Here is a 16493-nt window from a genome sequence, read left to right as displayed (position 1 = left end):
TATCGGAAGTTGTAAAATTGTCGCGTAATACGTCTCAATAAAGAAGTTGTCTCCTTTTCTAAAAGCTTTTTCGAAATAACACGGCGGGGGCGCGATGATGGAAGCTCTTATTGTCCCAATCCTATTAAATTAAAATGAAAATATTTGAATATTCTAGAGTTAAAGATATTTGAGAGCTCCTTCTCTATTTAGTCAGATTCCCAAATTTTCTCGATTTCCTCCACGATTTAGCCAACACCCGGTATGTATTGGAAACCCTCCCAATTTGCATGTTTTTCCCCACTTTTCGGCCGCCAATTCATTATCTCCCCCTTTAACTCGCATTCACTTGCAAATGAAACCAGACCCGGAATCAAGGAGTATGAAGGACGGCAATTAAATAAATCCACCAACAAGCTCCATCACCATTAACAGTTTCGAAATTGGCGAGTTTTAAATGCGCAACTCTGACTTTCGTTACACAGGTCAGTTCAAGATCAATAATCCGAAAAAAGCGGCGCTTAAATCCGGGAAATAAACTCCGGTCACCTGTGGGAAAACGAAGGTGATAAAAATGTAGTCCGGGAATCAACAGGTGGGATTTAGGGACTTTGGGGGAATCAAGATTGATCAGGTAATTATTGCTCGGACTTTCTTCAGGTTAGTTTTTGCAAATACGGGAATGGAGATTTGGATAATCCGATAGCAAAGTTGTTAGATGACACAAGTCAGTGCTACTATTTAATACTGACAAATTTCACTGTTTTATTTAATTTAAATATTTTAAATATTTAATTTTTTGAGTGGCACAAAAACGAAAAATTTTAAAATGAGGAAATTTTGTTCAAAAATTTTGGAATTTAGCACAGAGGATTCTTTAAAAGTAGTAAAGCAGCCAAATCTCATTGATTTATCTTTAAAATTGGCAAAGTTACTGAATTTTATACGAAAAAGTGCAATTTTTTGAATGGCCCAACAACTAAAAATTCTAAAATTAACACATTTTGTTCAAAAATTTTGGAATTTAGCAGAGTTCAAAAACTCTTTAATAATAGTAAAACTGCCAAATTTCACTGATTTATCTCTAAAAAACGAAAAATTCTAAAATGAGTAAATTTTCTATAAAAATTTTGGAATTTAGCACAGTTCAAGAACTCTTTAAACGTAGTAAAACTGTCAAATTTTACTGATTTATCTTTGAAATTACCAAAGTTACTGAATTTTATATGAAAAAGTGCAATTTTTTCTAGTCGGCCAAAAACGAAAAATTCTAAAATGAGCAAAATTTGTTAAAAAATTTTGGAATTCAGCACAGTTGAAGAGCTCTTTAAAAATAGTAAAACTGCCAAATTTTACTGATTTATCTTTAAAGTTACGAAAGCTACTAAATTTTATGTAAAAAAGTGCAATTTTTTGAGTCGGCTAAAAACGAAAAATTCTAAAATAAGTAAATTTTGTTCAAAAATTTTGGAATTTAGCGCAGATTAAGAACTTTCAAAAAGTAGTAAAACAGCCAAATTTGACTAATTTATCTTTAAAATTACCAAAGTTACTGAATTTTATATGAAAAAGTGCAATTTTTTCTAGTCGGCCAAAAACGAAAAATTCTAAAATGAGCAAATTTTGTTCAAAAATTTTGGAATTCAGCACAGTTTAAGGGCTCTTTAAAAGTAGTAAAACTGCCAAATTTTACTGATTTATCTTTAAAATTACGAAAGTTACTAAATTTTATATAAAAAAGTTAAATTTTTTGAGTCGGCCAAAAACGAAAAACTCTAAAATAAGTAAATTTTGTTCAAAAATTTTGGAATTTAGCACAGATAAAGAACTTTCAAAAAGTAGTAAAACAGCCAAATTTGACTAATTTATCTTTAAAATTACAAAAGTTACCCAATTTTATATAAAAAAGTGCAATTTTTTGAGTCGGCTAAAAACGAAAAATTCTAAAATAAGTAAATTTTGTTCAAAAATTTTGAAATTTAGCGCAGATTAAGAACTTTCAAAAAGTAGTAAAACAGCCAAATTTGACTAATTTATCTTTAAAATTACCAAAGTTACTGAATTTTATATGAAAAAGTGCAATTTTTTCTAGTCGGCCAAAAACGAAAAATTCTAAAATGAGCAAATTTTGTTCAAAAATTTTGGAATTCAGCACAGTTTAAGGGCTCTTTAAAAGTAGTAAAACTGCCAAATTTTACTGATTTATCTTTAAAATTACGAAAGTTACTAAATTTTATATAAAAAAGTGCAATTTTTTGAGTCGGCCAAAAACGAAAAACTCTAAAATAAGTAAATTTTGTTCAAAAATTTTGGAATTTAGCACAGATAAAGAACTTTCAAAAAGTAGTAAAACAGCCAAATTTGACTAATTTATCTTTAAAATTACAAAAGTTACCCAATTTTATATAAAAAAGTGCAATTTTTTTTTGTAAAAACGAAAAATTCTAAAATGAGTAAATTCTGTTCAAAAATTTTGAAATTTAGCACAGTTTAAGAACTTTAAAAAAATAGTAAAACTGCCAAATTTTACAAGTTTATCTTTAAAATTACCAAAGTTACTCAATTTTATATAAAAAAGTGCAATTTTTTTTTGTAAAAACGAAAAATTCTAAAATGAGAAAATTCTGTTCAAAAATTTTGAAATTTAGCACAGTTTAAGAACTTTAAAAAAATAGTAAAACTGCCAAATTTTACAAGTTTATCTTTAAAATTACCAAAGTTACTGAATTTTATTTGAAAAAGTGCAATTTTTGAGTCGGCCAAAAACGAAAAATTCTAAAATGAGTAAATATTGATCACAAATTTTGAAATTTAGCACAATTGAAGACCTTTTAAAAAAAGTAGCAAAACTGTCTAATTTTACTGATTTAACTTTAAAATTACCAAAGTTATTAAATTTTATATGAAAAATTGCAATTTTTTGAGTGGCCCAAAAACGAAAAATTCTAATATTAGTAAATTTTGTTCAAAAAATTTGGAATTTAGCACAGTTTATGAATTCTTAAAAGGAAAATCGCCAAATTGTACTGCTTTATCTTTAAAATTAGTAAAGATACTGAATTTTATATGAAAAAGTGCAATTTTTTGAGTGGCCAAAAACAAAAATTTCTAAAATGAGTAAATTTCATTCAAAAATTTTGGAATTTGATACACTTAAAAGGCTTCTAAAAATTAAGAATACTAATAAATTTCACTGTCTTATTATTAAAATTACCCAAATTACTGGGTGTTATAGTAAAATGTGCAATTTTGTCTCCTCTTCTGTTCGGATTACAGAAGTTTTTGGGATTATAAAAGGCCCGGATTAGCCATACATTAGCATATTTCTTTATCTTATAAACAGAGAATTGCAGAAATCGCCATGATCGGACAATGGCATTCGCCCCTGAAATTTAATTTTTACTAACTGCCCCCGGAAAGCCCCGTCCATTTTCCAGCAGCCACGAATGGATATCAAATCGCCATGAGCATAAAACGAAATGGGAAATGGGTACACGGCTGCAACGGCAGTAATCAGAATCTACTGCTATGGCCCTTCCACAAAAAGACTTGGTAAAACACGTGTCGGATGCACATAACGCCAAAGTTCCACCACGCCCTCAGATTCCCGCGGACAAACAGTTCTTGTGCAGATTGTGCATAAATCAAAGGTTCATACAGAAGCCACTTTGCGCGGCTTATCACAATAAATAAGGAGTTCATTGGATCATATAAACGAAATGGCTTCCAGCCAAGCGCATCTAGATGGTCTAGCTCACGTTGAAGGGGTTAAAAACGAACCCTTATCGTGTAGCGCACACGTAAATGGGACAGAGGACGTCCCAGATTTACGCCGGGACTTTGCCCTGGAAATCATGCATACTTACAGTCTTTTAAGCTGGAGGTTCTTCGAGAATGATTTGGGGTGGACGAAGTCCAGCTTGTTCTCCGAGAGGGTCCTGCAACAAACACCTTTAATTACCCACGTGTGATGTACACTGTTTTTTCCACGACCGAATCATCAAAATGAAGTGTGGTAATGGAACTTATTACACAACTAAAGTGAAATTACCTGTGGATTTAGGGAAACTCCTGGAGTGAACTTTGCGCTTTAATCACATAACAGCCGGTGCCGTAAAATGGGGGAATTATGAGGACGTTGTTACGCTTTATTAGTCGTCAATAACTTAATATCGCACCCCAAGACATTTCACTTAAAAATTCACAGGAATTTTTCCAACGGTGAAACTATAAAAGTCGACGCTTTTTCGTTATTTATGCGGCATTTGCGACGCTAATTAGCGGCGACCTTACACGCAAAGAGCACACGCGGCGGTTAAACTTCATGGAGTCGATCAGAGACGTGAGTTCAAAAACCTGGGGAAAAGAATTTTTTCCGATCCTTTGGATTTGTTCTTTAAATTTTGACATTCTAGTTTTTCTAACTTTTGACTTCAGAATAAAAATAATAATAAAAATGTGAGATTGTAGAGAATCTAAAGCGAAATCTAAAGAAAACAAAGAAAATCTAAATAGCAATTTATGTTATAAGTACATAATTTAGGTCCTTGTGTTTATATTATAAATAAGGCGAGTCTAAAAAACCTAATTATCTACGAGTTACATACAAGGCTTTATATACGATTGTAGTAAAAACGAATTTCTCTCAAAATTAGACAAAAAATAATTGTAAGCCAGTACGATGTTTGCCGTTCAATATCTGAAAGTAAACAGGACCTTAAAATTTCTTGTTTTTAATCAACGCGTTGTTTCGTTAATAGACCATTAAAAAATTGGACTTTTTCATCTAAAATTCAGTAATTTTGGTAATTTTAAACATAAATAAGTAGAATTTGGCAGTTTTATTACTTTTTAAGACTTTTTAAACTGTGCTAAATTCCAAACTTTTTGATCAATATTTACTCATTCTAGAATTTTTTGTTTTTGGACCACTTAAAAAATTGCACTTTTTTATATAAAATTTAGTATCTTTAGTAAATTAAAAAATAAATCAGTAAAATTTGGCAGTTTTACTACTTTTTAAGAGTTCTTGAACTGTGCTAAATTTAAAAATTTTTAAACTAAACTTACTCATTTTAGAATTTTTTGTTTATGAGTCCCTCAAAAAATTGCACTTTTTATACAAAATTTAGTAACTTTGATAATTTTTAAAATAAATCAGTAAAATTTGGCGGATTTTCTTCTTTTTAAGACTTCTTAAACTGTGCTAAATTCCAAACTTTTTGATCAATATTTACTCATTCTAGAATTTTTTGTTTTTGGACCACTTAAAAAATTGCACTTTTTTATATAAAATTTAGTATCTTTAGTAATTTAAAAAATAAATCAGTAAAATTTGGCAGTTTTACTACTTTTTAAGAGTTCTTGAACTGTGCTAAATTTAAAAATTTTTGAACTAAACTTACTCATTTTAGAATTTTTTGTTTATGAGTCCCTCAAAAAATTGCACTTTTTATACAAAATTTAGTAACTTTGGTAATTTTTAAAATAAATCAGTAAAATTTGGCGGATTTTCTTCTTTTTAAGACTTCTTAAACTGTGCTAAATTCCAAACTTTTTGATCAATATTTACTCATTCTAGAATTTTTTGTTTTTGGACCACTTAAAAAATTGCACTTTTTTATATAAAATTTAGTATCTTTAGTAATTTAAAAAATAAATCAGTAAAATTTGGCAGTTTTACTACTTTTTAAGAGTTCTTGAACTGTGCTAAATTTAAAAATTTTTAAACCAAACTTACTCATTTTAGAATTTTTTGTTTATGAGTCCCTCAAAAAATTGCACTTTTTATACAAAATTTAGTAACTTTGGTAATTTTTAAAATAAATCAGTAAAATTTGGCGGATTTTCTTCTTTTCAAGACTTCTTAAACTGTGCTAAATTCCAAACTTTTTGATCAATATTTACTCATTCTAGAATTTTTTGTTTTTGGACCACTTAAAAAATTGCACTTTTTTATATAAAATTTAGTATCTTTAGTAATTTAAAAAATAAATCAGTAAAATTTGGCAGTTTTACTACTTTTTAAGAGTTCTTGAACTGTCCTTAATTTAAAAATTTTTGAACTAAACTTACTCATTTTAGAATTTTTTGTTTATGAGTCCCTCAAAAAATTGCACTTTTTATACAAAATTTAGTAACTTTGGTAATTTTTAAAATAAATCAGTAAAATTTGGCGGATTTTCTTCTTTTTAAGACTTCTTAAACTGTGCTAAATTCCAAACTTTTTGATCAATATTTACTCATTCTAGAATTTTTTGTTTTTGGACCACTTAAAAAATTGCACTTTTTTATATAAAATTTAGTATCTTTAGTAATTTAAAAAATAAATCAGTAAAATTTGGCAGTTTTACTACTTTTTAAGAGTTCTTGAACTGTCCTTAATTTAAAAATTTTTGAACTAAACTTACTCATTTTAGAATTTTTTGTTTATGAGTCCCTCAAAAAATTGCACTTTTTATACAAAATTTAGTAACTTTGGTAATTTTTAAAATAAATCAGTAAAATTTGGCGGATTTTCTTCTTTTTAAGACTTCTTAAACTGTGCTAAATTCCAAACTTTTTGATCAATATTTACTCATTCTAGAATTTTTTGTTTTTGGACCACTTAAAAAATTGCACTTTTTTATATAAAATTTAGTATCTTTAGTAATTTAAAAAATAAATCAGTAAAATTTGGCAGTTTTACTACTTTTTAAGAGTTCTTGAACTGTGCTAAATTTAAAAATTTTTAAACTAAACTTACTCATTTTAGAACTTTTTGTTTATGAGTCCCTCAAAAAATTGCACTTTTTATACAAAATTTAGTAACTTTGGTAATTTTTAAAATAAATCAGTAAAATTTGGCGGATTTTCTTCTTTTCAAGACTTCTTAAACTGTGCTAAATTCCAAACTTTTTGATCAATATTTACTCATTCTAGAATTTTTTGTTTTTGGACCACTTAAAAAATTGCACTTTTTTATATAAAATTTAGTATCTTTAGTAATTTAAAAAATAAATCAGTAAAATTTGGCAGTTCTACTACTTTTTAAGAGTTCTTGAACTGTGCTAAATTTAAAAATTTTTAAACCAAACTTACTCATTTTAGAATTTTTTGTTTATGAGTCCCTCAAAAAATTGCACTTTTTATACAAAATTTAGTAACTTTGGTAATTTTTAAAATAAATCAGTAAAATTTGGCGGATTTTCTTCTTTTTAAGACTTCTTAAACTGTGCTAAATTCCAAACTTTTTGATCAATATTTACTCATTCTAGAATTTTTTGTTTTTGGACCACTTAAAAAATTGCACTTTTTTATATAAAATTTAGTATCTTTAGTAATTTAAAAAATAAATCAGTAAAATTTGGCAGTTTTACTACTTTTTAAGAGTTCTTGAACTGTGCTAAATTTAAAAATTTTTGAACTAAACTTACTCATTTTAGAATTTTTTGTTTATGGGTCCCGCAAAAAATTGCACTTTTTTATACAAAATTCAGTAACTTTGGTAATTTTTGGTAAATCAGTAAAGTTTTTCCTACTTTTTAAGAGTTTTTTATGGCTGTTATATACGATTGTAGAAAGACGATTTTCTCTCAAAACTGGACAAAAAAAATTGGTAAACTAGTGCGACGTTCGCCGTTCATTTATCTGGAAGTAAACATGGCTCTCAAATTTCATGTTTTTAATCAACGCGTTGATTTTCGATTAAAAATTGTTTACTTCTCTCGAGACAATTAGATTTTCCGAGTCAAAACAACGCCGCTTTTTCCTTATTTCTGTCAAGTTAATTAAGTCTGACACGAAGTCTTATAGTGAAATTTGAATAAATGCAGCAAATGAGTGTTTTTTAGCTCCCAACACAATGGCTCTCCATCAATCATCTTTTTCGCTGAAATAGTAATTACTTAAGTTCGAAGGAGCGAGTTTGTCTAGAATAAAAGAAAAACTGATGATTCCGTAAACGAGGTTTGATTTTTTGCTGGAAAAACTTGGAGATTATTTCATTAATTATTTGGGATAAAGACAAACTCACGCCAGTTATTAAATTCGAGAGCAAAGTTCGGGATGAGATAATATTTCCGCTTTGGCAAACGATTCTAACAGGAAAGCAACAAAGAAATAAATGTACTGGTAACATACAAGTTCCCGAAACTATTTATTTTAATGGTTATTCGTCCTGACAAACTGCCATCGACAACAATATTATATCGCCGGTGCTCCACTCCCGGCGCCTCCACCAAAAATTTCGCCATTTTACAGACGAAACTATAATAAAACAACTTTACAAAGTTCTGCAACCAGTCAGATTTAGATTAGCTGGAGCGTGACTAGCTAAATCAATGCTCGACGACCTTCTTACGGATTTTATTCGCCAAGTTTCTAATTGATTCTTCCGCTGGATGAGACGTCGCACGAAAAGGGAGGATTTTTTATTACGCAAATCGTCTTAATTTCAAAAAGGGTGAGTTATGTCCTTTGGCGGCCACATCTCCCCGCTTCTTTATTTACCGTCGACGAGACTCTGCATACAAACCACTCGATAAAGTACACTTTACAATACTGCATCCGCAAATAAAATTCGCTCGGAGGATGTTGGTACACTCAAGAAAGTTATCAACGGACTTTCCACATGTTTGTGCGGTCTCAACAACGTGATGGAGTATTATTGCTTCGTTCTGATTGAAGTAAATTCGGTTTGCAGGGGGTACGGGGGTGGACTGCGAACGAAAATATCGCATCGGGGTAGTTATACTAGAATTTCAAAATTTATGAGGAAAACTAGACATCTTTATATCTGTCATAGTTTCGGAGATATTTTCTATAAAATTCGGTAACTTTGGTAATTTTAAAGGTAAATCCGTAAAATTTAGCTGTATGACTGCTTTTTAAGAGTTGTTGAATTGTGCCGAATTCCACAATTTTTGAAGCAAATTTACTTAATCTAGAATTTTTCGTTTTTGGTCGACTTCAAAAATTTCACTTTTTCATATACAGTATGTCCCCGGATTGAGTCACAAGAGGGAAAAAAAGTTTATTTTTCATTTTACAAAAAAATGACAAAGGAATAACATTTTTTGCTTATTTCAAAACAGATAAATCTGCAATTAAAATTTCAAAATTATTAGTTTGTACTCTTAAAATTAATTTTTTCATTATTTTTATTTACTAAATTTTGTAATCGTATTCAAATAATAGCAGGCTTGATTCACAAAATCAAATAGTGCGTTAAAGATTAAAGAAAAATTTTCCTAATAATGTGTAAATATTTAAAAATTGGAAAAAAATGTAATTGCATCCTTAAAAATAATTGAGAAAATTCGAAACAGTCGAAAAAATTGCGAGTTAGAATTGAACTATGTGCTAAAACAGGTAATGGGTCAATCAAATAGTAGAAATTGGTTTGAGTTAAGGAACAAATTTCATTCCTTTGACATTTTTTGCTAAATTAAAACTAAAAAGTTCTTCGTTATTTTTTGTTTTTTTCGATTTCCAGAACACAGCTTGATAATAAAGTTTTAATTAAAGATTTATTTATTTTAAATTAAGCAAAAAATATTATTCCTTTGTCATTTTTCTGTAAAATAAAAAATAACGTTTTTTTTCCTCTTGTGAACTCAATCCGGGGACATACTGTATAATTCAGTAACTTTCTTAATTTTAAAGGTAAATCAGTAAAATCTGGTAGTTTGACTAATTTTTAAGAGTCATAAAACTGTGCTAAATTCTAAAATTTTTGGACAAAATTTACTCATTTTATAATTTTTCGTTTTAAGCCGACTCAAAAAATTGCACTTTTTCATATAAAATTCAGTAACTTTGGTAATATTGAAGAAAAACCAGTAAAATTTGGTAGTTTTATTGCTTTTTAAAAGTTCTTAAATTGTGCTAAATTACAAAATTTTTGAACACAATTTATTCATTTTAGAATTTTTCGGTTTTGGTCGACTCAAAAAATTGCACTTTTTCATATAAAATTCAGTAACTTTCTTAATTTTAAAGGTAAATCAGTAAAATTTGGTGGTTTGACTACTTTTTAAAAGTCATAATACTGTGCTAAATTTCAAAATTTTTTAACAAAATTTACTCATTTTATAATTTTTCGTTTTAAGCCGACTCAAAAAATTGCACTTTTTTATATAAAATTCAGTAACTTTGGGAATTGTGAAGATAAATCAGTAAAATGTGGGGGTTTTATTGCTTTTTAAAAGTTCTTAAACTGTGCTAAATTACAAAATTTTTGGACACAATTTATTCATTTTAGAATTTTTCGTTTTTGGTCGACTCAAAAAATTGCACTTTTTCATATAAAATTCAGGAACTTTAGTAATTTTAAAAGCAAATCAGTAAAATTTAGCTGTATGACTGCTTTTTAAGAGTTGTTGAATTGTGTTGAATTCCACAATTTTTGAAGCAAATTTACTTATTCTAGAATTTTTCGTTTTTGGTCGACTTCAAAAATTCCACTTTTTCATATATAATTCAGTAACTTTCTTAATTTTAAAGGTAAATCAGTAAAATTTGGTGGTTTGACTACTTTTTAAAAGTCATAAAACTGTGCTAAATTTCAAAATTTTTGGACAAAATTTACTCATTTTAGAATTTTTCGTTTTTGGCCGACTCAGAAATTGCATTTTTTCATATAAAATTCTGGAACTTTAGTAATTTTACAGGTAAATCAGTAAAATTTAGCTGTATGATTACTTTTTAAGAGTTGTTGAACTGTGCTCAATTCCAAAATTTTTGGACAAAATTTACTCATTTTAGAATTTTTCGTTTTTGGCCGACTCAGAAATTGCATTTTTTTCTTATAAAATTCTGGAACTTTAGTAATTTTAAAGATAAATCAGTAAAATTTTGCTGTATGACTACTTTTAAGAGTCGTTGAACTGTGCTAAATTCCAAAATTTTTGGACAAAATTTACTCATTTTAGAATTTTTCGTTTTTGGCCGACTCAAAAATTGCACTTTTTCATATAAAATTCTGTAACTTTGGTAATTTTAAAGAAAATTCAGTAAAATTTGGCAGTTTTATTGTTTTTTAAGAGTTCTTGAACTGTCCTAAATTCCAAAATTTTTAGATAAAATTTACTCATTTTAGAATTTTTCGTTTTTGGTCAACTCAAAAAATTGCACTTTTTCATATTAAATTCTGTAAAATTTGGCAGTTTTACTACATTTTAAGAGTTCTTAAACTGCAAAATTCCAAAAATTTTAAAGAAAATTTACTCATTTTAGAATTTTTCGTTTTTGGCCGACTAAATGAGCTAAAAATTTTTTCGAATTTGAGTTAGGAACTCATTTTTATGTAAAAAAGCACGAGAAAATTGATGGTTAAAAAATTTTCCGCTCTGTTTCTGAACTCATTGCAACTGCATGTGAGCGAGTTTTGCTGTAAGGTTTCGGCACGAGTGCTGTACATAATTTTACCGCTATATTCTTTTATAAAAACCCTGTAAAGCTCAGATCACAAATACATTTTCGCACTTGCAGTAGTTTTCCATTAATCACGTAATAAAAACTATCATCACTTCGTTTAATTTTCACTTTCTGGGTCAACGAACGTGTTTGCCGTCGACAATAAAATGAACTCCCATCGTCAGAGCAATAGAAAAGTGATGGACTAATCCGCAATTAATTTTTACAACGTCACGGAATATAAAAAACAGCCATTTCGCATCTGTTCTGATATAAATACTCGAGTTATTTACAGCCGCCTGGTGAATATTGTTAACTTTAAAAACGTATCGTAAATTGAGTTTTTGTTCTAGTTTTACCATTTTGAGCGCAGAAATCTCAAACTTTTGCCCCAAAAAGATCTGATAGACAGGCTACCCATCTTCCTGGCACAAAACCGCTGTAAACTAGTCCTAGTTATGCAAATCGCGGCCATTTAGATTCGTCCAACAAATGTCTCGCCTTATCAGGAGTGCATTCTTGCAACGTATCGAAAGCCCATAAATCAGAAAGAAGAATGTAAGTCAAAATTGGCGTGCAACAGGACTAAAACCGATGGCGGTCATTAATCGGAACTGTTTATCTCGGAACTGCAATAAGTGAATTGGTCTAGACAGCGGATGCGTTTTTTGCAGGAAGAGAGAAAAATCCGAAAGTGAAGTTAATTAAATCCAAGGTAGCAGAATGAAGTTATGTAAGGTGTGTGAGATTAGGAACAGCCGTAAGTTTTGCATAAAGGAAGGCTTTGTGCAGTTTTATCTACCTAGTGTACAAATCGGCTCATTTGCATCTTCTGGTCTCGCACGACATTATGACAAAAATCCGAGAAGAGAATAATTAGAAATATTTTCGGAGTTGAGAGCTTTCGCTTTTAATTAAAAACAGAGCAGTGGCTTTTTTCGGCCGGATTCAATGACTGGTTTTTTACGATTGTGTTTTTACGGATATTCGCGGGCCATTTAACGATTTCTTATCGGGACTAATGAAGTTGTACGAGAAGTATTCTGTTTTTACACCGTTTTGCTATTTTTGGACAAAACTACTGGAAAAAGTTGGCGAAATATTGGTCTTCCGTTGACCGTTTTAATTCAAAAAAAATAAATAAATAAAAATTTGTAACTCTGGTAATTTTCACGCTGTGAGTTTCAAATTTGGGGACTTTACTTGTTTAAACATGTTTATAATCTCTTTCAAATTTTAAAGTTGTAGATCAGAGGATACAGTTATTAAAATTTTTTATTTTCTAAAGGAACCAAAAATTCCCATTTTTTTGAATAAAAATCTGTAATTCTAGTAATGTTCGCGCTGTAACAATGAAATTCGGGGATTTCACTAGTTTTTGAACACGATTATAATTTCCACCAAATTAGAAAATTGTAGATCAAAAAAGACAGTTTTAGAATTTTTTTTTTGCAAACGCACTAAAAATTACAATTTTCTTTAAATAAAAATTTGTAATTCTGGTAATTTTTACCCTGCGGCAATAAAATTTGGAGAATTTACTAGTTTGGATACGTTTATCACCTCCTCAAAATTAGAAAGTTGTAGACCAAAGGAGACAAGTTTTAGAAATTTTTATTTTGCAAACGCACTAAAAATTCCCATTTTCTATAAATGAAAATTTGTAATTCTAGTAATTTTCACGCTGTGACAATGACATTTGGGGATTTTACTAGCTTAAACACGTTTATCGCTTCCCCCAAAATAGAAAGTTGTAGACCAAAGGAGACAGATTTTAGAAATTTTTGTTTTCTGGAGGAACCAAAAATTTCCATTTTTTTTAAGTAAAAATTTGTAATTCTGGTAATTTTAACGCTGTGGCAATGAAATTTGGGAAATTTACTAGTTTGGATACGTTTATCACCTCCTCAAAATTAGAAAGTTGTAGACCAAAGGAGACAAGTTTTAGAAATTTTTATTTTGCAAACGCACTAAAAATTCCAATTTTCTTTAAATAAAAATATGTAATTCTGGTAATTTTCACGCTGTGAGAATGAAATTTAGGGATTTTACTAGTTTTAACACGTTTACTATCTCCATTAAAATAAAAAGTCGTAGACCAAAGGAAACAGTTTTTAGGAATTTTTATTTTCTAAAAGAACCAAAAATTCCCAATTTTTTAAGTAAAAATTTGTAATTCTGGCAATTTTTACGCTGTGACAATGACATTTGGGGATTTTACTAGCTTAAACACGTTTATCGCTTCCCCCAAAATAGAAAGTTGTAGACCAAAGGAGACAGATTTTAGAAATTTTTGTTTTCTGGAGGAACCAAAAATTTCCATTTTTTTTAGTAAAAATTTGTAATTCTGGTAATTTTAACGCTGTGGCAATGAAATTTGGGAAATTTACTAGTTTGGATACGTTTATCACCTCCTCAAAATTAGAAAGTTGTAGACCAAAGGAGACAAGTTTTAGAAATTTTTATTTTGCAAACGCACTAAAAATTCCCATTTTCTTTAAATAAAAATTTGTAATTCTGGTAATTTTCACGCTGTGACTATGAAATTTGGGGATTTTGCTAGTTTGAACACGTTTATCGCCTCCCCCAAAATGAAAAGTTGTAGACCAAAGGAGACAGATTTTAGAAATTTTTGTTTTCAAAAAGAACCAAAAATTCCCATTTTTTCAAGTAAAAATTTGTAATTCTCGTAATTTTTACCCTGCGGCAATGAAATTTGGAGAATTTACTAGTTTATTTACGTTTATCATCTCCTCTAAATTAGAAAGTTGTAGAGCAAAGCAGACAAGTTTTAGAAATTTTTATTTTGCAAACGCACTAAAAATTCCAATTTTCTTTAAATAAAAATTTGTAATTCTGGTAATTTTCACGCTGTGAGAATGAAATTTGGGGATTTTACTAGTTTGAACACGTTTATCAGCTCCCCCAAAATAGAAAGTTGTAGACCAAAGAAGACAGTTTTTAGAAATTTTTATTTAGCAAGCGCATAAAAATTTCCAATTTTCTTTAAATAAAAATTTGTAATTCTGGTAATTTTTACGCTGTGACAATAAAATTTGAGGATTTTACTAGTTTAGACACGTTTATCGTCTCCCCCAAAATAAAAAGTTGTTGACCAAAGGAGACAGATTTTAGAAATTTTTGTTTTCTAGAAGAACCAAAAATTCCCATTTTTTTCAAGTAAAAATTTGTAATTCTGGTAATTTTAACCCTGCGGCAATAAAATTTAGAGAATTTACTAGTTTGGATACGTTTATCGCCTCCCCTAAAATAGAAAGTTGTAGACCAAAGGAGACAAATTTTAGAAATTTTTGTTTTCTGAAGGCACAAAAATTCCCATTTTTTTAAAGTAAAAATTTGTAATTCTGGTAATTTTAACGCTGTGGCAATAAATTTTGGAGAATTTGCTAGTTTAGATACGTTTATCATCTCCTCAAAATTAGAACGTTGTAGACCAAAGAAGACAGTTTTTAGAAATTTTTATTTTGCAAACGCATAAAAATTTCCAATTTTCTTTAAATAAAAATTTGTAATTCTGGTAATTTTTACGCTGTGACAATAAAATTTGGGGATTTTACTAGTTTGGACACGTTTATCGCCTCCCCCAAAATAAAAAGTTGTTGACCAAAGGAGACAGATTTTAGAAATTTTTGTTTTCTAAAAGAACCAAAAATTCCCATTTTTTTCAAGTAAAAATTTGTAATTTTGGTAATTTTTACCCTGCGGCAATGAAATTTGGAGAATTTACTAGTTTAGATACGTTTATCACCTCCTCGAAATTAAAAAGTTGTAGACCAAAGGAGACAAGTTTTAGAAATTTTTATTTTGCAAACGCACTAAAAATTCCCATTTTCTTTAAATAAAATTTGTAATTCTGGTAATTTTCACACTGTGAGAATGAAATTTGGGGATTTTACTAGTTTGAACACGTTTATTGCCTCCCCCAAAATAGAAAGTTGTAGACCAAAGGAGACAGACTTTACAAATTTTTATTTTTTAAAGGAAACAAAAATTCCCATTTTTTTTAATAAAAATTTGTAATTCTGGCAATGTTTACGCTGTGACTAAGAAATTTGAAGATTTCACTAGTTTGAAGACGATTATCGCCTCCGCCAAATTAGAAAATTGTAGACCAAAGAAGACAGTTTTTAGAGATTTTTATTTTAGAAATGAACTGAAAATTCCCATTTTTTTAAATAAAAATTTGTAATTCTGGTAATTTTCACGCTGTACCAATGAAATTTAGAGATTTTACTAGTATAATCAAGTTAATCACCTCCCTCAAATTAGAGAGTTGTAGATCAAACGAGACAGTTTTTAGAAAATTTTATTTGCCGGACGAACCAAAAAAACTAACTGTAAAAACGAGATATAGGACATGTTAAATAAAATAAATAAATAAATAAATAAATGAAATAATTTTCGTATTAAAATGCCTCCTGCTAGCAGCGTTATTTTCCTCCCCCAACAACAGAATCCTTGGGAATCTGTGTATCCTTCAAGGACGGGCAATAAAAATGTTTGCCGCTTCCGGGGGTGGATTCAAAACGATCGAACGATAAAGAGTGCTTGTTAGTAATGTGTCTGAGATATGACCATAACGGGGTAGTCTGTAGGGGTGAGTGCCCCCGAAATGGCACAAACACTAAGATAGCAAAAACTTACAGTTCCTCCAAGTGTGTGTAGTGCGACAGCGACGTTTCGTTGAGGGACGTAATATTGTTGCTCGTCAAGTCCCTGAAAAAAAAATTCAAAGTGAAAATATTGAATTAAATGCACCTCGTGTTTGCATCGCCGATAAAAATGCAAAACTCGCGTAGTGAACATGCAATATGAATTCCAAGGCAAATCCGCAATTCCAATCACGTGTTGCAGTTTCGGTTAATTGTCCTATGAGGAATCCAGTGAGATAATGCCGGGATTTATTGGAGTATTTACATAATAAATTGAGACGTTTGCTAATTCAGAGACGGCCTCTGGCTTACTCGAAGTTAATCCGTGGAAATTTTACTGCAATCGTCATATTCGAGGAAATTTGGTCCACTTGTGAGATCATTTTTCGGCGGAGAAATTGACGACGGTGCAGATTATTATTCAATGTCCTCAATGGACACTTT

General features: G+C 29.5%; 1 protein-coding gene across 2 annotated transcripts in view; it reads right to left on the bottom strand.

The window, feature by feature from the left end:
- Positions 1-16493, bottom strand: part of LOC148166291 (uncharacterized) — a 130421-nt gene that overhangs the window by 29046 nt on the left and 84882 nt on the right. For both annotated transcript variants that reach the window (XM_088048596.1, XM_088048597.1), the window contains exons 2-3: positions 16042-16113; positions 3846-3917 (exon numbers count right to left, since the gene is read on the bottom strand). In XM_088048596.1, coding sequence (XP_087904722.1) covers positions 3846-3917; positions 16042-16113 — 144 coding nt within the window. The remainder of the gene's footprint in view (positions 1-3845; positions 3918-16041; positions 16114-16493) is intronic.

The sequence above is a fragment of the Gnatocerus cornutus genome, unplaced genomic scaffold, assembly GCF_029298725.1.
Source record: "Gnatocerus cornutus isolate USDA-ARS CGAHR unplaced genomic scaffold, icGnaCorn1.1 ctg00000023.1, whole genome shotgun sequence".
Taxonomy (NCBI): Eukaryota; Metazoa; Arthropoda; class Insecta; order Coleoptera; family Tenebrionidae; genus Gnatocerus; species Gnatocerus cornutus.
This window is presented reverse-complemented; position numbering and strand designations above follow the sequence as displayed.